Source organism: Anastrepha obliqua, chromosome 6 (genome assembly GCF_027943255.1).
Source record: "Anastrepha obliqua isolate idAnaObli1 chromosome 6, idAnaObli1_1.0, whole genome shotgun sequence".
Classification (NCBI taxonomy): domain Eukaryota; kingdom Metazoa; phylum Arthropoda; class Insecta; order Diptera; family Tephritidae; genus Anastrepha; species Anastrepha obliqua.
Genome location: NC_072897.1, coordinates 54,058,399 through 54,084,418, shown reverse-complemented (window position 1 = coordinate 54,084,418; position 26,020 = coordinate 54,058,399). Strand labels below are relative to the sequence as shown.

Genomic DNA, 26,020 nt, shown 5'->3' with positions numbered 1-26,020 from the left:
ATTCTACCATTCCTCCATTATTGCAGTTTTTAATGCTGCTGCATTCTTTTGGTGTCTTTTATTGACTCTTTTCTTCAAAAAGGCACCCAACTTTTCAATCACGCTTATGTCGGGACTCTCGGCTTGTGTATCTATAACTTTACCGCAATTGTAGGGAAGCCACATCTGTACATTATGCTCTATGTGCTTTGGATGGTTATCTTGGTAAAATTAAAAAATTGGTTTATTCTCAGTGATAAACCCAAATTTTTTAGCACTGCCGCCTAAGTTTTTTTTTAATATAATATATTTAAATATTGGTTGGCGTCCGTTTTGCCATCAATAAACACCAAGTCCCCTACTCCTTTACTTGAAATGCACCCGCAAACCATAACGAAAATTTGTCCAAATTTAACCGTGGGAATTATATTATATTTCGACTTTGTAAAGCTGTCAAGAGCTTGCGCTATACTCTAGTCGGTACATCGTTGTAATGCAGCATTATCTTTGTCTCGTCGCAAAATATAACGTCGTCCCAATAATCTTTTGGTTTGGAAATATGTTTCAAAGCAAAATACAGTCGTTTGTCTACAATTTTTGCAGACAGTAATGGTTTCTTCTAATCACGATGAATATTTGTGATGCAGTATGGCTTGACGCACTGCATCATGAGAGACTATAATATAATAAATTAATATGCCACACTCCTCGTTAAGCTTCTTTGCAAGTGTTCTCAAAGAAATTCTCGCAATTTGATTCAATTTTGGATTCATAAAGCGTTCTGTACGCCCAGTAATTTTATAAAATTATAAATTACCTGACATGTTACCGAAAACATTTAAAACATTTCCTGAACACTTTTACCCAAGTGGTATTTAATCTTTTGCCAGACATTTTAAAAACACAATAATTAAATTTTATTTCCGAATAAAGCAAACACTTCTCACTGAATTGTAAAACGAAAGCATCAAAGTTATCATAGCAAAGCAGAGATAACGGTAAATCCAAGTTAAGCGCGCAATACATTCTAAAGAAATTGAAAAAGCAAAATGTAAAAACAAATCAGTACAAAAAAGAAGTGAAATATAGAAAAGAGGCTATTTGTTTTATTGAAATCGAAAAATTTAATTTATTTTCAATATCATACTGTATGTAGAAGGCAGCAAAAGTAAAAATAACGAAGTGTAGGCAAATGGTAAATAATTCAACGATTCACTCAGAAAAATTGATTTTTATAGCGAAAATCAAGGCACATTAATTATAAGTGGTCACTACACCAAATACAACGTTTTTACATTAGAATACTAAAGGAGAAAAGAAAGATAATAAACGACAATACTGCGAATGGAACGGCTTTTAATTATTTCATTTTTGACACCCGTGTGTACACGGCAAAAGAAAAAAAAATCAGCTGCTTTACCAATACCAGCCTTAATAGATTCGCCTTGGGTGAAAGCCAATTAATCAAAATTAATGTGACAATATTGTTACAAGTTGATTAATAAATACTTACTCTGTGCATTGGTTCAGGCTCCTCAGATAATTCGTCTAAGTTTCCGGATATAGCTCTCTTCAATGCTGGCGATACCTCATGCAACGTCCGTAAGCCAGCTTGTAATGTTATGGTCGCGTTTTCTGAATGTCCTTCTTTACCTTCCTGCTCTTTGCGTTTTTTGAAACGTCTGAAGTAATCCTGAATCAAATACGTCGCATAGAATTTTCCAACTGTAACCTCGTCATCATTTCCTGGTGGCGGCACTACCTGATCTAAGAGCTTAAGGTTAGTGCGTTTCCAAATTTGTTTTATTGTTGCACGCAACTCTGCGTTAGCTTCATCTATATTCCCATCTGTTTTTATGCTGAGAGAAGTTCGTACAACAGCAAATAATGTAGCATTGAAAAGAACAGTTCCGTCAGAATTAAGTGGCATATTCATAGATACAAGTCTCTTGCATGCCATGCGATGCGGACATAATTTTCCGAAACCCAATGGAGGCGAAATTTTACGCAAAAGTGTAACCACATCTAAATGCTTAATGCGACCTTTTGCATCAGGATCGTATTCACTCCAAAGGCGTATAAATTCGTCTAAGTGATGTGGTCCCAAAATTGACCAATCGCGTGTTAGATAATCAAAATTATCCATAATAACAGCAACAAATAAATTGATAATCTGCAACCGATTTACATAATTTTAGCAATATATTATTTCCTATAAAAAATATGTATCGCAAAAATTTACCAAGAAAGAGCACAGTACGTAGAAGGATATAAAATAAGGAAATGCAATGTTTGATCCACAGTCTTTGTGCGCATCTGAGTTGGGATCGCAATGTACATCTTCATCGGTAGAGCATGACATCATAATATCTTGCCAGGCTTCCCCTGTAGCAGATCGAAAAAGAACCAGCACTGCTTGGGGAAAAGTTTGAAAGTTATTATTCCGGTGTATGGCCGTGTCGTCATCCAGAACAATTTTTCCGAAAACCTAGAGTACGCAGTACAATTTCCGTTAATTTGGTAAAATGTTTCCTTGCCGATGTTTTATATACCTGCATTCCGATAACAGCATAAATAAAAAACAACATTATAATAAGTAAGGCGACATAAGGAAGCGCTTGAAATGATTTAATAAATGTCCATAGAAGGGTTCTTATTCCTTCGCCCTTGCTTAAGAGTTTAACCAGTCGCATGACGCGAAATAATCGAAAGAAGTTTATTGAAATCAAGTTTGAGCCTGCCTGCAAGAAAGAAATACCAACACAAAGTTCGAAAGTTACTTTAGAAAAACAGGACTACTGTGTACGTAATAAGAGATTTATACCTTGGCCTTAGCTTTACATCCCTCCACGATGTCACAAGCCAGAGACGAATTGTCTTTATTCTTAAAAAAACGTGAATACATTTTTTATATTCATACAAATTTTTATCCAAAAAGGTTCTTTTACCAAAACGCATTGTGTACAATGCATAAATGTATTTCCCATTTCATTTCCATGCTATGGTGATGTCATGAACAAAATATAAAGAAAAAGATTTGAAGTAAAGAGTGGTCCAAATACGAGCGTCAACCCAATTTTTAATATATTGTTTTTTCCTTTATCTCGCGAATGGCTCGGCCAACGTCCTTTCCAATTTTTTTTCACAATATAATACTGATCTTTTCGAGAACTTAACAATAAATTTGGTATCTACGTTGGCAAGATAACTGATTACAAGATTACTGAACTTAGCGTGAGTATTTTTTTTTTCGTTTTTTATTGAATCTGTTTAACGAGCCATTGAGTAAGTAATAAGATATTGTCACAATCACTTCATTTTTGGCAACTGGGCATATTGACGCGATCGGTTGGGTGAAAAGAAGAGGAAGGGCGAACCGTTGCAACAATTTCTAGAAGTGAGAAACGATGTCTTTGCTCGTATACATAAAAAGAAGTGCGAATGCGTCCATTTGTCTTTAGCTAAGGACTGAGCAAGCGCACCGTAAACGTATGTAAACTTATATTCATGCATACATTTGTATGTACGCACTAATGTGCATTTGATTCGCGTATTTTTGATTTTTGTAGGATTTTTATATAAAATACTTTATTTAAATACTTATGACGCATAAAAGTAGATAATTTTATACCTAACATACATTACCATTAAATGTTCTATGCTCCAACAAGGTGTTATAGGATATTATATATCAAGAGATCAAAGATATGACCTATGTACACATATACTTACATGTACATATGTACATATTTGAATTTATCTATAAAGGTTAATAAAATATGTATCCTTTATTTATTATTTACTTAATGAAATTTGCCGTCCCCCAGTTGATATTTCAAATATATTGTCCTTACAAGAACAAAATATGATACTTTCATAGGCTCAGAAGCAGCATTCTAAAATGTTCTTTAATATTATATAACAAAAGCTAACAAACAACATGGCGAGTGAAATGTTGCATTATTGAGATCAAAGGAGAGTCGATTGGGCAGAGTTCTCTACTTATTAACAGCTACAACCTCTTTGGTACCCACGGTACAGCGACATCACTGCAAATATTGTCTACTAACATGAATAGTCAAATATGTTGGGCGTTTCTTTTTGGCAAACTAGGAAGTACAGCGACAGGACTGCAAATATTGTCTACTAACATGAATAGTCAAATATGTTGGGCGTTTCTTTTTGGCAAACTAGGAAGTATGAAAAGAAAAGGATACGGAAATACCAGCATCGAGTTACAAAGACGAGCAACGATGGTGAAAAGAATTCATAAGGGGGGCCAAGATCAGACCGTCAACCGGCTATCAGCGAGTTTAAAGATAAAGTTGATTGGCTGACGTCAACAGGGTAATGGCAGCGGTTTCTTTACGAAATAACTGAGATTTTTTGGTGATATATAAAAAATAAACGCAGCCGTCAAATTACTTCGTTGCCGTTTGAACAGAGACTGATTGCACGAGCAAAATGAGCGGGCAGAATTCTGCTTCGCAGTACACGGTGACGTGGCAGCCGAAGTTGCTTGCCCAATTTTGCTTTTCACTATACCAGATTGGCCAAACTTGGTAATCTAAAGAATCGTAAAATAAGAGATTGCGCCTTCCGAATTCGCTGTGACGTCAGGATCCGAGAATATACAAACAAAAGGAAGGAAAATAATTTGTTTGTGAAGAGGAAGAGTAGTCGAAAGATATATAAACTACTAAACACAAGAAATTATACACACTCACATACTCTCTTGCCACGGCGTCATACTCATAAAAATTCTATTTTCATTAAAAATAAAGGCCGGCGACCCCATATAAAATGTGGTAAAATATAGAAAAGAAATGTGGAAACGAAATATGTTTTTTATAATATAATATAGCTTTCATAATTTCGATCAAATTATACAATAGTAAAACTAAGAAGAAGATTAAAGATTTTTCTTTCTGAAACATTTCAACAATACCAATTACGTCTATATTTGGGAAAACATAATTTTTATTTTTGGTCACTTGGAAATCACTCTGCGACGCAGCAAAGCAAATGCTGTGCCTGGCACGACAAATTTCTTTGAATGAATTTTGAATTAAGATGTATGTAAGTATAAAAAATTATACAATATATAATATAAAAATCCCACAAAAATAAAATCAAGAAAAATCCATATATTACCAAAGTATCAAATATGCTACATTTGTGCGTACATATAAATGCATATATGAATATATGTACTATACATATGTACGTTTGGCGTACGCTTGCTCAGTGCTTGGGCAAAGACAAATCGACACGAGTATACGAGTGAAAATCACCTCTACAGCTAGCCCCTTTGATTTGCCCTTCCTCTTGACCGTTTGTCAAAAATGTGAATGCTGAAAGCTACGTTTTCAAGTAGGGAGGAGCTATCAGTTTCAGATCAACTTATAATTCATTAAGACACATTTATTTGGATCACCCTGTATATTGCTCTCAAGTCATATATATATACAAAGAATATGAAGACACACTAAGTCAAATTTTTAATTTAGGGATCGTTGAGGAAATATGACGGCATTGGAAATGAATTTGGTTTAATATGTAAAGATAAACAAGAATACTTTATCCTATATCTTACCTTTATTTCAGAATAAACAATATCAATAAAACTACCAAGCACTATAATGAAATCGAAAACATTCCACGCATCTCCAAAGTAGTTCTAAAAATATATCGAAATTCGTACAAATTATTTATTTATTCCAGAATAAATAAGGGCAATGGACTTAATTTTATACTACCTCTCACTTATTGGATGAACATTTTTCTGTTAATATCTTATGTAACTCTTAAATTTTAATTTTGCTGAGCTTGATCCTGATACCCCTAATGCTTTTCACCAAAGCTTTATACATATTTTAGTCGGCCGAATTTGTATCACTATTACCACAATGGAGAAATAAAAGTTTAACAAAAAATTCGAAAGAGGGAAAATAAATCTAGAAAAAAAGAACGACCTGGATGTTATGATCTCTTTAACTGATTTTTTAACTTTTTTATGCTTAATAAAGTATACAATGATTGTGAAAATAAACTGTGTTTTAAATTTTTATTCTATTAAACTGTGGAAACACAAGATAGCATAAAGATTGTTTTTTTTATTTCAATTAATCTTGTGTTCGATCCTTATACATCATTTTCATACATATGTATGTTTTCCTGGGAATCTTCCCCTAAGTTATCCCTTTCTGTTGTTTTCAATAAGTATATTATGAAGAATGCAGCAAAACAGGCATATTAATTACAATATGTTAGACTATTTTCATTTTGAATTCGGATTCCGAATTCTTTTAGATTACAAAAACGTATTTGCAGTTTCGGTAAGTTTAATTTCAATATAGATGCCATTGTAATCTATTCAAAATGGTAACTCATTGAAAGTTTCCCGAAATATTTCAGAAATAATACACTTATTTATTCAGTAAATTTACTTCGAATTTATTTTTAATTCGCCCAAAGGGTTCGAAAAATATATAAATATATATAGGATATATATATATATATATATAACACTGTGCGACAGTGATTTTATACTTTTATGGAGACATAGTACAACTTGTAGGTATAGCAAACTAAGAAAAATGGTGTAGGAGAAATTTCCAATACGCCCCCAAAATCTCATTTTATGGCCATAAAACTGTTTTTCAGTAGGTTGATGTGAAGAATCACTCCTAACTTCGCCAATTTCCATCCGATTTCGAAAGAACAAAAACAAGCCTTTTTGACAGTGTATTGACAATTTTTCTGAAATGACAACTGACGAGACTGTAGGCGGAAGTATTTGGAATTTTTTATTTTTTCTCTATTTTTTCAACTTTGACATAATTTTTACGATATTATCCGATATTGAGGATTGTTTTTAGTACACTACTGTTATATTAAATTTAATTTTGCGTCGAATGAGCTATATTTGACTGTAATTGAATTAAAATTAATAGAGTTGTGTGAGTTCTAAGACTTTATTTTTTTTTTTTACTAATTTGATATGTAGGTATAACTTACGCTAAATGAGAATAAGGACGTGTTTTGATGCGTTATTATAATATAGATACGTAATATTTATTGGAGTATATATGTACTGTACTGCATACAACATAACTGGTTAAAACTTACGAAAATATCTGACATATTATCACACATTCTTTTTTTTTTTCAATAGAAATATGAAAATGCTCCCAAGTGTACCAAAGTTCACACTGTACATTGATTAACAAAAGAAGTTTGTTATTATAATTTAACCTTATTAAAACGTCAAAGTTTTATTGTAATGTTTCATTGAAATTCAAGAGATATAAATCAAAACGTAGCCAGAAAAGTCGAATTTCTCAATATTCTCCGATGATGTGGCATCATCAGCCTTATCATAAACCAGATGATTGTTATTTTTATAAAACGGACGTAAACGGTCATCATTATAAAGCTCGAAAGCACATAAAGTATGCTAATGTTGCAACTGTTAAGAACCCCGTAGTCTTGGACAATATGATTGACTCAACTGCAGGAACTGAAGGAAGTTCAACTCATTGCTGATGATGATCAAACTAATAACAATAAACCTGATGATGAAGAATACTTTCCGTCTGGTTCTAAGTCTTCAGAACGACACATTGTATCAAATTCAGGATCTCGCTCGTGATTTACTTCTATCGGGAAGACAATCTGAAACGCTCGCTTCTCGATTTAAACAATGAAATTTAGTTGATGACGACTTCAGATGAATGATGATGATCGAATTTCTTAAACTAAACTCCAAAGGGCCGTTTCCAATGCATTTTTAAGTTTGGAACCAGTTCCATTGTGTACTGCACAGTACCGCACCGTACCATACTGTACAGTGCTGCACTGCCATACTGTACAGTGCTGCACTGCACAATATTCCAATAAATATTATGTGTTTATAATGACACTTGTTATCATTTTCATGCTTCGATGCCTACATACCAAATTAGTAAAAAAAAGAGGTTGTCGGTTTACTGACGATAGTTTAACGTGATAACGTCATAAGAAAATACTGATTGAATGGTTGCATTTTTCAAAAGAAAATTTTAATTTTATTTGTTTGATAGATATTTTGTATGGATATAGAGAATGAGTTAACATTAACATAACATAATATACTTTAACATAACATAACATAACATAACATAACATAACATAACATAACATAACATAACATAACATAACATAACATAACATAACATAACATAACATAACATAACATAACATAACATAACATAACATAACATAACATAACATAACATAACATAACATAACATAACATAACATAACATAACATAACATAACATAACATAACATAACAAACATACAAACATAACATAACATAACATAACATAACATAACATAACATAACATAACATAACATAACAAACATAACATAACATAACATAACATAACATAACATAACATAACATAACACAACATAACATAACATAACATAACATAACATAACATAACAAACATAACATAACATAACATAACATAACATAACATAACATAACATACATACATAACATACATACACAACACAACACAACACAACACAACACAACACAACGCAACACAACACAACACAACACAACACAACACAACACAACACAACACCAACACAACACAACACAACACAACACAACACAACACAACACAACATAACATAACATAACATAACATAACATAACATAACATAACATAACATAACATAACATAACATAACATAACATAACATAACACAACATAACATAACATAACATAAAGTAACATAACATAACATAACATAACATAACATAACATAACATAACATAACATAACATAACATAACATAACATAACATAACATAACATAACATAACATAACATAACATAACATAACATAACATAACATAACATAACATAACATAACATAACATAACATAACATAACATAACATAACATACACAACATAACATAACACAACATAACATAACATAACATAAAGTAACATAACATAACATAACATAACATAACATAACATAACATAACATAACATAACATAACATAACATAACATAACATAACATAACATAACATAACATAACATAACATAACATAACATAACATAACATAACATAACATAACATAACATAACATAACATAACATAACATAACATAACATAACATAACATAACATAACATAACATAACATAACATAACGTAACATAACATAACATAACATAACATAACATAACATAACATAACATAACATAACATAACATAACATAACATAACATAACATAACATAACATAACATAACATAACATAACGTAACATAACATAACATAACATAACATAACATAACATAACATAACATAGCATAGCATAACATAACATAACATAACATAACATAACATAACATAACATAACATAACATAACATAAAATAACATAACATAACATAACATAACATAACATAACATATAACATAACATGACATGCTGTTCAAGCAAGGTAACGACGCATGAGCAAGATAAACGACGCATTTTTTGGTGCGTGCAGCCGGCTACATAGAATTATAAGACGTTATCACGTCAAAAAATAATAATAACTTTAAAACAACAGGTATTATTAACAAACTTGGTTTTATTTTAAATTCTTCAAGTAAATCAAATTAATAAAAATCAATAAGAAGGCATATGCAAATACAAATACGTGAATTTATATATGTACATATGCGCATATACATACACATATACGCTCACTTAAGTAGGAGAGAGCAAGATGTCGAACGTTGCCGTTCGTTTGCTTTGTTTGCTTTGTCGTTCGTTCCGCGCTTTCGCTTGCAGTTCATTCAAGGTAACGGCAATGAGCAAGGTAACGACACATGAGCAAAGTAACACTAATGAGCAAGGTAACGACACATTTTTTCGTGCGTGCAGCCTGTTAAATCGAAATATAAGACGTTATCACGTGAAAAAAAATCTTCAAACTCACACAACTCTATTAATTTTAATTCAATTACAGTCAAATATAGCTCATTCGACGCAAAATTAAATTTACTATAACAGTAGTGTACTAATATAAAAAAAATCCTCAATATCGGATAATATCGTAAAAATTATGTCAAAGTTGAAAAAATAGAGAAAAAATACAAAAATTCCAAATACTTCCGTCTACAGTCTCGCCAGCTGTCATTTCAGAAAAATTGTCAAGACACTGTCAAAAAGGCTTGTTTTTGTTCTTTCGAACTAAAAAAACAAATTCGAAATCGGATGGAAATTGGCGAAGTTAGGAGTGATTCTTCACATCAACCTACTGAAAAACGGTTTTATGGCCATAAAATGAGATTTTGGGGGTGTATTGGAAATTTCTCCTATACCATTTTGTTTATTTTTTCTATGGCCACAAGTTGTGCTCGGTCTCCCTAAAAATATATTTATTTTTTTTTTTTTTTGTCACACAGTGTAATTGGCGTGTACACCATTTCCCCATTGCCTGGCGAAAAGTACCGCTATTAAAAAAAACTGTTTCTATCATTTAAACCCGGGCACTACTGAATGGTAGCAACGCACCATTCAGCTACGGCGGTAAGTAAATCGTAAATCTTATTTGCAACAGCAAATACCAATTCTTAAAACAGCATAAATTTTTAGCAGTGGTTTATGAAATACTATTGACGCGATATTAAAATACATATGTACCATTATATGTCAATAATCCTTGGTTACCTAATTGTACCTAAAAAAGCTATCATTACTTACCTTGAAACGGAAGGCAGCTAACTTAAATACGAATTCCAACGCGAAAACTGCCGTAAAAATCATATTTAGAGCATCTAGCAGCTCTGTATACCACGGCGGCTGATTATGATATTTCATTGCAAGTGTCACAGTGTTGATCATAATTAAAATGAATATAGTGTATTCAAAGGAGGATGACGTGACAAACCACCATACTTTGTATTGTATACCGTGCTTGGGAATATACCGCCGCACTGGTTTCGCTTTAAGTGCAAATTCTATGCAATTTCTTTGATTCTTGTCCAAATCACAATTTTTGTACTCTTGTTCACCTTCATTCTGAAATGTTACAATCACAAAGCCGACGAAGATGTTCACCATGAAGAAAGCAATTACAATTATGTAAATTATATAATATGCAGCAACAATTGGACGGAAATTGTGTATGGGTCCATTATTTTCGACGTTTGAATCAATAGATACATATAAGAGCCTGCAATATTTAAGAATGTATGAGTTCAATAAAATAAACGTAATGAATATGTGTCATTAAATAAAAAACTTTCAATATTTTTGTATAGTTGATGGTAAATTATATAATTAACGATTTTTAAGCATTTAAGAGTGTAACTGTGACGTTAGAAAAAGAGCACACCAATTTTATCTTATCAAACCACTTGCATGTACATAAATTTAGCAAAAGAAACATCAAGAACGTATTTGTGTGCTAAAGGAAATGCACAAATAATTCATTCTTATTAAAAATATTCTCATCGCCCGATTTTTAGAAGTCGGATCTCTCAGTTGTTAAAGTTTCTGAAGGTTGAAAGTTTATGAAGAATTTATAGTATATTATATTATATTATCAACCTATTTATACAATTATGGATTATGCAAACATCTGGTATTCATGACAATTGTCAAAGAGGCTGCACTTATTTGAGTATTTTTTTTAATTTTTCCCAACCTTCAATCTTTGTCTCCAAATGTCGGCTTAAAGCCAACTACTTAAGTATTTTCAAAGGGGCAACAATATAGCAATAGCAATATAGCTTGTTCAAACTGAGAATTTTTTGGTGTATAAAAAGAAAACTGTGAGTGAATTTTTTTTACGAAATTTTTAAAAAAACATTATTCCTAGAAGAATGCCTTATTAAGTAACAAATTTTTGTGTAAGAGCAATAAGCGCATTTTAGAACTAATCAGGACCAACTGTGCACGCATTTCTAAGGAGCGTATGTACCGTGTGACACAGTTGCTTGAAAGTTCAATTAAGAAGAACCAATTCCGTATTCAATTAGGAAGAAAACATGCAATACTGTTTCATTTAAAGCCCAACTTTGTCAAATATTGTGACAATCGCCATATTTTGTATTCAAACTCATTAAAAAAAAGTTTCTAAAATCATTCGTTATGTATATTAGGCAAACAACACTTACGCAGGCCATCCCTCAAAAGTTGACACTGTGAACAAAGTTAGCATAGCTTTAGCTACATCGTCAAAATGGAATTTATTTCGACTCCATATGCGCTCCATTAACCGAGGCTTATGCACGTCTCCATCTTCGTAAAACAAGTAGGTGCCGCTATAGAACAAAATTAACTTGTTTATGAAATATATGCATATTTATGTATATATGGATATAAATAGACAATTACACAACTCCACTGCTACTCCTACCGTGCTTAGGGCCTATAATAAAGTGTTTTTGTAAACATTACTCAGTCACGTCGGTACAAATATATACATGCGTACATCCTTTGGGTGTTTGGGCGTTTGATCGAGTTCCTGTTCCAATTCGTCGTATGCGTCTTGATATTGTCCTACAAATTGAGGGGCCTATAGTTTAACGCCGACTCCGAATGCCTCATACTTTTTATGATAACCGTTTTCATGGTAGAAATATGTATATTCAGAGGGACATTGCCTGCTGAGGAGTCGGGTCAACTGGACAAACCCACTCGGCTACGACGGCCGCGTAATTTTTTAAGAGCAGAAGCACTACATGTTATATGTATTTTATATAAAACTAGTAAGTTTAGACAATATGTTTTAAAAAATAAGCTTCAAAAACACTAAATTGGCCAATTATTTTTTGTGCGTGCTTAAACATATTTCAATTTAACTGATTTCATTATGCGGAGTTCATATTCAATAAATTAGATGATTTATAATAAGGCTAATTATAGCAGCCTTAGCAGTCTCATCAGTGAAGCGTGCTTTTTTTTGTACAGGGTTATTTCATCTAGCGTATTGTATCTAGCGTTTGGAATTCCATCGATTTCGATTCTTTTTTAATTATGCCAACTAAAATAACGTCCGTAATGTGTCAAATATATGCATATTGTCTAGCCTTTGATTAATTGACAGCCAATAATTCATTATTGGATTATTTTATTATAGTATTAATACTTTCGCGATAAAAAAATTTTATATAATATATCTTCCTAACTCACGGAAGCTGACAAAACATACTTTTATTGTGAATCGTATTAACAGTGACAGTGGCACTTAGTTCTCACTTTTTGTACATATTTATTTTGTTAAAAATTTGGAATCTATTCAAGATATTCTGTAATGGAAATTCATGATAAAGGTGTGTATTATTTAAAACAGTAATTACTAGTACTTATAAACTTCTACTAAATATGTCGACAGTAAGCCAAGTATATTTTGCCCTCAATAAAATTATGTTTTATTTATCTATGAGTAAACCGTTTGTACGTTAATTGTAGAAGAAAATGGATGTAGCTTAACTGGTGTTCTTCCTTATTAGGCTGGTCTCATTGCCGCAGGGATGAGGCTTAAGTGGTGCTTTAAGATTGAAGCCGGGCTGGAAGCGAACAAGTTCACAATGGGCGTGTTCGTGGGCATTGAGGACATTGGACATTTTATAATTCCACTTTTTACTCAATATGCCAAACGTCACCGAACTAATTAAACCATTGTAAAATGGAAACATTCAATGCTCTCTGAGAGGCTGCTAACCGCTGGGGAGAACAGGGACGAACTAATTACCGTCAAGGCCAACCAAGGCTACTACTAAGGGGTGTTCTTTCTCCCCGACTGTGGTAATTCGTCGTAGACTCTCTTCTAACGGAGATGCAGGAACTCGGATTTCATGTCCAAGCATATACGGACAGTGTCTCTGCGCTAACATCGCATAAACCTTAAGACGGCTTTGCATGAAAGTGCAGAGAACTATGGATAGTTTGACGACTGGTGCACGAGACAAGGACTTTCCGTCAATCCGTACAAAACTACGTTAGTCTTGTTCACGAGGAAACGGAAATTGGATGTACTTAGTCTTCTAGCACTGAGAGTTGGGCACTCAGTCCCTCTGAGAAAGTTAAATATGTAGGAGTAATCTTGGATAAGAAGCTGACTTGGGAAATCCATGTTTCGCTGAAGGTGGATCGCGCATTGAGGATCTTTCAACAATGCCGTAGATAAATAAATAAAAATATCCCATGCATTAAACAATTTATTTTTGAGCTTTAATTACCTAAATTTATTACAAGTATATTTTTTATTAACTAGGTAGCTTATACTTCTTTTACTTTTCATGGAATGAAGGTTTGCGATCTGGTGTCTTCTGAGTGGTACAGAAGAAGAAAACGTAGAACCTGTTAGGATTGTTGCCAAATTTAGAATATGTAAATACTAGTGGTATTGATTGGGGCGTCAACTAGATATATAAAGAAAGCTTACAGAGTTTTGGAAAAAAATTCATAGTATAAAAGTACACGTAAAAATCAAACGTTTAACCTGGTTAGACAGGGACTGTATTTTTACCAAAAGAGGCAAGCAATTAGCAGACATCAATATCTATCACTTAGAAATTTTGTTAGTTTATCTTTTTCATAAAAGTATTGTTCATGCTTTCACCAAAACCATGTAATTTCAAGTCTCATACTTTTTGAATATAATAGGAAAATTCAATAAATTTTCATAAAAATCTCGAAGCATTTGATCTAAATTTTCAGTAAATTTTCGAGTATGGGTGAGAGTCAAAGCGTAAGTGTGCTAAGTTTAGATGAAATCATTTAAAGTTACTAATAAATACAACACTTAGTCCATAAAGTCTGTGTTCATCTTACAAATATTTTTAAGTTGTTTAAAAACACAATATACATATACTATATTCATAGTTCAAAACATGTTTGCCTTATTTATTTCTCCATTACATTCTTAAGTTTCTGAAGCAAAACCATATTAATAACGATATTCTTCGCTTATATTTTTAAATAACGGTAAATGGCAGCAACCTGTAGATACAGGGGCCAAAAAGTCTGCATTAACTTTGTTTATTTTAATAATACCATTATTTTTTTAAGAACTTCTCTCATTTTTCATTAATTTCCTTTCTTTGTTAATGTAGTTGACGGGTAAGCGAACTCAGTTGCTCATTTTATTTAACAAAGGTAGTAATTTGCACCAACCCAATCGGCCTTGGTCTCCCTCGAATAACATCATCAAAACTTGTTGTAAACGTAAGCCAAACGTTTAAAAAAAGCATTTATTCGGAAATTCCTAGAGAAGTTTAACGTAAAGCTGGATACCATGATAGAGTCACTTGATGAAAGCCGTTTATTTCATTTGGAAACATACGAAAGCGTATTCGAATTTGTTAATAATTATTAGCATATAAATGAGCTTCCAGAGGTTTGGAAACAAGTAATTTTTTTAGATGAAACTAAACTTTGTATTTTTGCAGAGAAGTTAGAAAACGTAATGTCAAATAGACTGAGTAAAGTCCTAGATCATCGTGGCTAACCCATAACTATTATTGTTCATTTTAGTATATTATTTATCCATATATCCTAAAAATTGTTACTACATATATATACTAGTACAAGTTGATGCAATAACTTTCCGTCATGTATAAAATGGGTGAATAATCTCACAATTTTCTTTGCTGTTGTAACTTAAGAATATATATTGATTATATGTATGTATGTATATAGTTTTTTTAACTATGAATTAATATTGTGTTTTTAATAAAAATATTTGCAAATATCTCACAGACTTCATGGGCTATGTGCTTTTTATTATAAGTGGACTCGACATTTTTCAAAAATTAATTAAAAACTAAATCTCTCGCTTGAAATTTACTCTAAATGGCAACTTATAGCAATTTGGCTCCAGTAGTTATTTAACTATCCCAGTTTGGCATTTTCCGGAATTTTTTTATTTTATTGCTATTTTTTGTTGCGTTTCAAAAAAAAAATTAAAAAAAAGTTTAGTAGCAAAGTTTACTTTTTCCAGAAAACAGCATTTATTGAAAAATATTCAAAGGTCGTTTAGTTATGGTAGAATTAATTTAAATTCCAAATGCTGGATGGTCAACCCTGTAAGATTGCAGCTTGCCTGAATTGCGTACGGGGCTCTCAACAGCGATACACTTTTGAATTTTTACCGCTGCGCTGGATTAACTAAACTTAATTTAATAAACGATTTAAAAATTTAGAAATGATAGTTAAAAGTATTTCGTGTACTTACAAGCACTCTTCTCTAAGCATTTTTGAGCCATCCGAGCAAGAACTGAATTTTCCCTAAAATTTGTTGGGAAAATAGTAAAAAATAATAATAAATTGATCAACAGTATATGTTAGTTATCACGTCTGCAGGCTTTTTAATGAGTTGCATAAGAAAACCTTTTGAGTTAAATAAAGGGTCTTTCAAAAGACGCGCCTAGGAGTTGTTTTAAAATAAAACACGCAAAAATGTAGAATCTTTCAACATAAGCAAGTCTACAGGTATAGGGTGGGCCATGTAAAATTTGCTTTTTGAATCGGCTATAAAAAAAAAACTAATCAATATTTCTTCAAACTTTATTTATTTATTTTGAAGATTGAACATTGTCATTTATGAATAAAAAATAATATCGTTCAAGTGATTGCCACGACTGGCTTTACAGTAGACCATTCGATCAACCCAATTTTTAAGCACATTTTCGATTGTTTGGGCTCCAATTTCATGGATGGCAACTTCAATTTTGTGTTTTAAAGCATCAATCGTCTCTGGATGGCTTGCATAGCATTTGTCCTTAACGGCTCACCACAAAAAATAGTCCAACGGGCTTAAATCACAGCTCCGAGGCGGCCAATTGATATCGGAATTTCGGCTGATTATTCGGCTTGTAACTTTGGCAGTGTGACAAGTTGCACCGTCCTGTTGAAACCAAATGTGGTCCATGTCATCCTCTTCACTTTTTGGAAACAAAAACTCGTTGAGCATTTCACGGTAACGCTCGCCATTTACTGTAACCGCGGCTCCTCGCTCATTTTCGAAAAAAAATGGTCCGATGACGCCGCCAGACCAAAAACCGCACCAAACAGTGACTCGTTGTGGATGCATTTGCTTCTCTACAGTAACGTGTGGATTTTCTGAGCCCAAATCCGACAATTTTGCTTATTGACGTAGCCACAGATGGGAAAATCAGAAAAGAAGAAGAAGACTCACCACTTTGGAAATAGGTTTTCAATATTTCCCAATTTTGTTCAAAGTATAGCGTCCCATTTCGTAAATGTCAAACCTTTAAGTAAATTATGAACACATTTGGCATGTCATTTGTGTTACTATTCTCAAAAAAATAGGTGGTTCAAAAAGCAAACGCTATATGGCCCACCCTGTATAACCCACAAACAGTCGATTCATGAACGCATAATTGCTGAGAACGTCGATATATCGATGTTGAAAGTTGTTGAACTACTCTTTGCATTATAGCAGCAATTTTCGCAACAGAACGTCCAGTTTTTGGTGTGCCAGTCCTTTTTCTATCCTCGACAGAACCAGTTTCCTGAAAATTGTTGACCAAACTTTGTATGGTCGACTCATTCGGACGATTATTTCCACCAAAAAAGTCAGAATTTTTCGATATGTTACTATTAAGTAGTTTAATAAGTTTAAATCATTTTAACCCGTTGATCTATCAAGTAAAAGTCAAAGATGACATAAACAAGGTATATTCTAGGAATTATTCACTACTGACATCTGGGCGTCACTCTTGAAAGACCCTTTAGAAGCTATATAATTTAAGCATTAGGTTTACGAGCCTCGAGCAAGTTGAAAACAACACAAAATTTTCGATTAAGCACACGAGTTCTTAAGGGCGCCATTTGAGTAATTTTTATGTAAACATTCACAATAGGATTATATGAGGAAACAACAATAGATTCTAATTTTTTGTTTATTCTATATTTCTTTTCACATGCGAGAACCAGTGTGCATGCATTAAACATTTTCGGGGCGGCGAGGCAGATAAAGAGCATGGTAATTCGTTCATTAAATATCCTTCACGTTCAGACCTGCATGAATTGTTCACAAGGCTAAAAACTCAATTAGTGTAGAGTTACGTTAACATAAGAAGTATTTCAACACGTAAATATTTTTTTTTTCGCTGCACTGTTAATGGTACTCCTGCTAATACGGTCTCTCTGCGTTATTCTTCCACTGCTAATATTGTCATTATTGCTAAGAAGCGTAATGTTAAAATTGTCAACCATCCCAGTAAGAAATTACAAGGCATGGTCGGTAGTAATACGAGTTGTGAATCGAAGGTCGCATAGCGCGTAAAACGGCTTCACCTTGCATCTTTTGCGAATTCTGTCACTACTGATACCTTCATATCATACGTTTCGAAGCACATGTCCATCGATTCAAGTTTGATTACTTGTAATATATGTGTGTATATATATATATATATGTATGTATAATTGGCGTTTACACACTTAATTGGGTGGTGTCCTTAGTTTTAAGCCAACTTCGAAGGGCAAATGGTTCTTATGAGGAGCTTTTTCATGGCGAAGGCTTGCCATTGCCTGCCGTTGAACTATGGCATATATTTATGTTCTTGTTAAGACTTGGTTAAATATTGAATTTAGTGAAAATAAATATTTTGATTCGAATCTTCTTTATGTATACCGGAAAGACCGAGATTCCCAAAAAACCGAATTGTCAAGGGGAGGAGGCGTTTCAATAGCTATTTGGCGTCGATATTTTTCATCGTTGGTACATTTAAACAACGAGGATTGAATTCTTGATCAGCTTGGCATCTTGATACAAGGGACTTCCAATTCTTACGCCTTTGCTAGTCACATTCCTCCGGCCAGTCCAGATAGTTCGAACAAGGCGCTGGTGGACAATGTGATAGCTCTCGTGGGTATTCATTCTGGTTGCTACTTCTGTGTACTTGAAGATTTTAATTTGCCTAATATTGCCTGATCATATGATGACAATAACTGTGCCTGATTGCTAAAAACTTTAACAGCTTTTCGGAGTCTTATTTAGTTTACTTATTTAATTTACTTAGTTAACTTTTTACGTTCGGATCTTATGCAAATCAATAACTGTGTTAATAAGCTTTATCGAATTGTTGATCTAGTTTTCATAAGCGACAACAGGAATTTCTTAGCGAAAATCCTCCACTGAACTCTCCCTGAGGGTGCCGGGTGGAAATAAGTATCACAGTTGTCCTATTTTTAGGAGGTACTTAGCTAAGTTAAGGATACTATGATTTATGGTTGATACTCCTCAATAGTACAGCATTATTCAAACTATATAACGTGGTTGGGGGTGAAAGGCTGGATTAAGGTGTAATGGGTCCCGTGCCGAGAACCTGTCAGACTTGGGGCTCTTTTCATAAATAACCAAGTCTTGAACGGTGCCCTCCGTAATAACTAACCTTACTCGTGTAGTTCGGAGCTATGCACGGGCGGACATCCGACACTCTTGGGTCCAAAATGCTAAGTCTTGATAATAAAACAAATAAAAAGAGGAGATCGGTCATCCTCCTAACAGACCGACAGGAATAACCACTTCCGAAATCCGAGCAACGGTCGCACCGGGCTCAAAGAAAATTCCATACCTCGTCTTAATAAGTCGTTCAAAACGAATAGTGACAGCCTGAGCGAGAGCCAGGCCAGTAACTACACCAACAACAGTACTGGACATAGGTCCAAACACCAGCAGAAGTGCACTAGCCCGCCAGTCAAATACGATTCATCCCCCAAAAACGGCCCCTACCGAAAAGAGGGCCACTTGTGGGGATTACCCAGCGTAAGTGAGCTAGCAGTATCGCAGAAATGCTGCAAGATTCCTAAGAAGGGTGTACGAAACCCAACCGAAAGAACACTTACTCGCACAGGAGCTGAAGGAAGCGATTGAAAGAGTGAAAGCAATCATTCCTGACTTTAAATCCGATTTCAACCCAGTACACCCTGTTCCGACTAACGGTCCTTGGAAACTAAGCCAAACGCAAAAAGGCACGAAACCATAGGCGTGACGCTCAAAACATTCTTTGCGGAGATTGCAAAAGACCGAATTATCATAGGGGTTTGGGATGAAAGCCATCCCGAAGGTTTGATTCCCAAGGAGCAATGGAAATGGGTTGATGCCGGGCTAACGAAAGTGGCACTGAGGATTATACTGGAGAACCCCGGCTCACCGCCTGAGTGCAAAGATTTAGGATGGTACCAAGGCCAGATAAAAATAATAGTATGTGACGATGAGAGATCGGTTCACCTGTACAAAGAGGCCATCTTAAAAGTCGGCGAGGTGTACCCGAAAGCCAAGCTGGTGGCCGTGGACAGGAAGGATATTCCGTCCAAGCTACGAGCCAGGGTTTGGTTACCCTCAACAGTCAAAGACCCAGAATATATAATGAAGCTCATTCGGGTATGTAATCTAGACATCCCAACGCTAGTGTGGATATTTGTCAAAATTCTAAGCAGTAAGAACTGCATAGAAGAATCGAAAGGGCAGAAGCGGGCTACTATGCAGGCTCTCCTATTGCTGACCGAAAACTCAATTGAATAATTAGCGAAGCAAAACCGATGAGCGAACATGAACACACCACCGAAGAAGAATATGCCTCTTCAGGCTCTGCAATGGGCTTGGAGAGGATGTACTTCGAACGGGAGAGTAAGTATTCCGTACAACAGAATTAGTACTCCGAAAGGGAACTTTTATGCGAAAGTAAAGAAGCTCCAGACATAAGGGTAACAGCTGATGTATCTTCTACAGATAAATTTACACCATTGTAAGAAAGCCAGCCTTGCCCACCTGGATCGTCTGGCTGAAGATCTACCGGATGTAGTCCTTCCCCTGGAACGAACCCTGGTTCCGAAAGCTTTTAGTGTGTACAAAGGCAATGAACCCATATTTATTACACGTAATAGACACGAAGTTCTTGATATTACACTAGCATATCCCACTCTCTACGGAAAGATGACATAATGGAAAGTTCTGAATGAACATCGCAATATAATGGGTGATTTTTTAACTATTATCTTTTTAAACAGTTGGTTTAAACAGCTTACGCAAGTTTCGTGTTTTGTTTCACTGTCAAACATCTTCAGTTTGGTCTATAATTTAACCATGAATCGTCTTACAAACGAACAACGCTTGCAAATCATTGAATTTTATTATAAAAATTCGAGTTCTGTTAAGAAAGTTTATCGCGCGCTTCTTCCATTTTATGGTCAGTTTAATAGACCCACTGAAGCGGCTATTCGAGCTATTCTGACTAAATTTAGAACCAAATTTACATTATTGGACATTAAACCACCAACACGCTTACGTTGAGTTCGAACTGAAGAGAAAATCGCAGCTGTATCGGCCAGTGTTAATGATGACCATCAATTATCGATTCGTCGCCGTTCGCAGCAATTGGGCCTCTGTTACTCAACAACGTCGATAATTTTGCGAAAGGGTTTAGGTGTGAAGCCTTTCAAAATACAGCTGGTGCAAGAATTGAAGCCGAACGATCTACCGCAACGCAGAATTTTTGGTGAATGGGTTCTTGAAAAGTTGGCCGAGCTCCACTTTTTTATCGAAAAGTTGTGTTCAGCGACGAAGCTCATTTTTGGATCAATGATTACGTAAACAAACAGAATTGTCACACTTTGCTGCGGTTTATGGGCTGGAGGTATCATTAGACCGTACTTCTTCAAAGATGCTGCGAATCGTAACGTAACTGTGAATGGTGAGCGCTACCGTGAAATAATATCAAACTTTTTTTTGCCAAAATGCAAAAGTTTGACTTCCATGACATGTGGTTTCAGCAAGACGGCGCCACATGCCACACAGCACGCGTAGCAATGGACTTGTTGAGAGGCGAGTTCGGTGAACATTTTATTTCACGTCCGGGTCCTGTCAATTGGCCACCCAGATCGTGCGATATGACACCTCTAGATTATTTTTTGTGGGCCTATGTTAAAGCTCATGTCTATTCAGACAAGCCTGCTTCAATTAACGCATTGGAAGACAACATTAAAACATTTATATGTGAGATAGCGGCCGAAACATTGGAAAGAGTATGCCAAAATTGGACTAAGCGGATGGACCATTTAAAGCGTAGTCGCGGTCAACATTTGCATGAAATAATCTTCAAACATTAAATTATATGGACTGTACTTTTCTTTACTTGAAAATTTCATGCATTTATTTGAATTTTGCGTGTGATTTTTTGAAAAACTTTCCTATAGCTCTTAAAAAATCACCCCTTAGAAATAAGATTTAAGGGAAGCAACCCATGGGCCCTCCCTGCTAGCAGGAATTTGAAAATGACCAACTGGCACGTATATAAACGGGAACATAAGGAAAAACTTCATAATTCCCAAAATATCACTATTGAATGTAGAGAATCACTAAATGAACATGTACAAATCATTACGGATGTTTGTAGAACAGCGCCTAATAAAGCCTGCGCTATAATTAAGTATAAGGAGAAGAAAAAAATCGCCCTGGTGGACTGAAGACATGACAACATTAAGAAATTACAGCAGAAGACAGTTTAATAGAGCGAAAGCGACAAGAGAGTGTAAAGACTGGGACTGCTATTACAGTAAGCTAGGAATTTATAAAAAATAAGTAAGAAAAATTCTTAAAAAAATCCCTTTTCCTCCGGATACCTCCAAAAACTGGATAAGAATTGGACTATCTCGAGGGAAGAAACTTTAAAGTTGCTAGTGGACACAAACTGTCCCAGCAACGAATCACCTAATATATTAATTAAAGATCAAACAGAAAAACCTCATTGTGACATTGAAGATATAATCACTGAAGCTAGTATAACCTGGACAGTCAACACCTTTAAACCATCCCCGGGTCCAGATGGATTATTCCCGGCCCAAATACAACATTCACTAAACTATATTATAGAGTGGTTAACAGTTACATATGTTCAAGGCTGCTCTGAAGCTCAGATGCGTTCCATCCTTATGGAAAGAAGTAGAAGTTGTTAAATTTATAAGGCAGGAAAAAGCTCACATATAACACTCAAGGATTTTAGGCCAATTAGGCTATCCTCTTGTTTACTAAAAGCATTAGAAAAAATAATAGAAGAGTATATTAAGGCCAACATCAATCCCAAAAAACTTAGTATCTCACGACATGCGTACTATAAAGGGAAATCCACAGAAACAGCACTTAACTCTCTTGTTACAGAAGTTTGTCAGGAATATCCAATTTGTTTTTTATTCTGTTTTAAAATTTATATTTTATAAAACTTTTACAAACTTAAACTGAAACTTATAATCAATTAAAATGAGTATACGGGTGTCAGGAATATCCAATTTGTACATTCAACGAACTGACTACCGTCCTGCCTTAACGTCAACCAACGAATGCCTTCAATGCTCTTACAAGCAAACTGTCGGTGACAAATTGAAAAGTCAATTTACGATAAGGAACATCCCACCAGATACCAATAATAAATGCACTGGTTGAGTTCATCAAAAACATGCTTATGAGCAGATTTGTGATCGCAACCCTAGGGGCCATGAAGATCAGGAAAAGAGTCAATCGAGGAAAACCTCAAGGCGGAGTTTGTCTTCTCTCCTCTGGGTGCTAACAATAAACTTCTTGCTAAAGAGCCTAGAGGAGAGGGGGCAACACGTCGTAGCCTATGCGGATGATGTTGCAATGGTAGTAAGAAGGAAATTTCCGAATACACTTTGTGAAATCATGCAAGATTTACTAAACATGGTTGAAAACTGGTCCTAAACCCTAAAAAACTGAACTCATCTTATTTACTTATAATTCCAGACATAAAATTCCATTATTAATATTAATATATGTATTAAAAATGACCATGGTACATGTACAAAGAATGGGCAGTCTTTCCATCTGTGGACCCTTAGGACTACTCCCGCAGGGGCACTAAGTATTGTGCTTAATCTATTACCAATAGAACAATTCGGCAAGCAAACAGCTGCCAAGTTAGCTCTCCGATTAAGAGAAATTGATCTACTCGTACAAAAAAAAAAACTCGTACTTCTGATACAAAAAATTTCTGTAAGACGAAGAATATCAACTTAAATAAATACTTCGTCACGGTATTTCCTTCCAGAAAGGAATGGGATAACGGGCTTATTTTAAATAAAGTGATATAAAGATCCATACAGATGTCTCAAAGCTAGACAACAGAGAAGGTGGAGGGGTTTACTCCGACAAACTTGGAGTAAGTGAATCTTTGCAGTGTATTTCAGGCGGAAGGCACTGCCATAAACGAGGTACTTACGGTAATAAAACGAGAGTATTATGCACAAATGAGGTCTTCATATACTCGGACAGTCAAGCAGCTAAAAAGCGCTAGAATATAAAACCCACTCGTCAAAAACAGTCATAGAATGTTTTAAACTTCTAAATGACGTATCCAAATACTACAAAGTACACCTTATTTGGGTGCCAGGCCACAGGCACCCAATCTGTAAAACTCTTGATATCCAAGTGGATAAGACGCTGATAGATACAGCCACTTGTAAACTACTTACACCGCATTACACACATTCTGTCCTATGAACCAAATATACTTTTTCGGAAAGGGGATAAAAAATAAAAATACACGTGTATCGGCGATTTTCATGTACACGTCACAATTTTTTGTTTTTTGTATTTTATAACTTTAAACGAGCAATTCTTGTATGCATATCTGTATAGCCACACGATCTCAGGATTAGCTTAACGGATTTGAATGAAATTGGGCACACAGATAGTGTATCACATTTCTAGACTTTTAACCTAGGTGTTGCCACTGACAATGTTTCACAGGGTTGTCACCTGTTCGAAATTAAAAAAAAAAAATTGCATGAGATATGCCGATGTGGGTATCAAAAGAAAGTTATTTCACTCCGCATTACAATAGAGATATGAAACCCCGAATTTTTTTATTAATTTTATTATATTAAAATTAAAAATTGTTACATTAAAAATTTTAATACTTTTAAAGAAACTTAGGCCTTTTATTTTTGCGTTTGTAAGCATTTGTGTCAGTATCGCGACAAATAGACCAACAGTATTCGCCAAACATATGCGTAATGTCTTGTCCTTTAAAGCGCTTTTCAATAGCCGCAATGTCCTGATGGAACCTTTCGCCATGTTCATCGCTAAAAGCTCCTAAATCACCAGGGAAACAATCTAAATGATTGTGAAGGAAATGGATCTTTAGCGACATTAATATGCCCATTTCGCCATATGCCGAAAGCATTTCTGCAACAATATTTTTATAATTGTCAGCTCGTTTGTTGCCAAGAAACTGCTCAATAACGGCAACTGTGCCTTTCCATGAACGTTGTTCGATAGCATTCAATTTTGATGAAAATTCATAACTTGCAACTATTTTTTTTATCTGCGAACCACTGAAAGCACCTTAAAATATACACATCATTAAAAAAATAAAGTTACTAAAAGCCTTCGTAAAAAAAATACCTGCATGAATCTCTGCGCCGCTCAGTTTCGGAAAAATATTGCGCAAACTTGCAATCGCCTCGCCCTCACGATCCAGTTTTTTAACAAAATTTGATACGACACCGAGGTTAATGTGTAGTGATGGCAAAATGATTTGAGATGGCTGCACTAATGGTAGATTTTCTATACTTTCTACGCCTACTTTGTAGCATGTTCGCGGCTTCCACTTAAATTCAGTGTAATGCTGATCTCTTTTGCGACCTTCCCATGTACACAAAAATCACTGGTGGGTTGGAAATCCACGCTTAACAACCCTGAGTAATCCGACCACTTTTAGATCGCAGCATATTTTCCAGTTATGCTCTTGGTAGTTTATCAGCTGTAATATTAATTCCATGCCTTCGTATGTTTCTTTGAGGTTGGTGTCATATGCGATCGGGGCAGCTGAATGTTTGTTACCGATATGAAGCAGCACAGGCTGTTGACCGATGCATCGATGAAAAGTCGCCACTCCTCTGAAATATGAGGGTAACCAATTTTTTCAAACATCGAATCAATATCACAGCAATAAGCCAGGTTTTTTTCCCGATCTTCGTGCAATTTA

General features: G+C 34.6%; 1 protein-coding gene across 1 annotated transcript in view; it reads right to left on the bottom strand.

Annotated features, from left to right (window-relative positions):
• LOC129250538 (voltage-dependent calcium channel type D subunit alpha-1-like) overlaps positions 1-26,020 on the bottom strand; it is a 132,578-nt gene that overhangs the window by 18,473 nt on the left and 88,085 nt on the right. Inside the window, exons 4-11 of the mRNA XM_054890157.1 lie at positions 16,228-16,280; positions 12,164-12,310; positions 10,746-11,217; positions 5,576-5,659; positions 2,804-2,863; positions 2,532-2,720; positions 2,222-2,467; positions 1,493-2,152 (exon numbers count right to left, since the gene is read on the bottom strand). Coding sequence (XP_054746132.1) covers positions 1,493-2,152; positions 2,222-2,467; positions 2,532-2,720; positions 2,804-2,863; positions 5,576-5,659; positions 10,746-11,217; positions 12,164-12,310; positions 16,228-16,280 — 1,911 coding nt within the window. The remainder of the gene's footprint in view (positions 1-1,492; positions 2,153-2,221; positions 2,468-2,531; positions 2,721-2,803; positions 2,864-5,575; positions 5,660-10,745; positions 11,218-12,163; positions 12,311-16,227; positions 16,281-26,020) is intronic.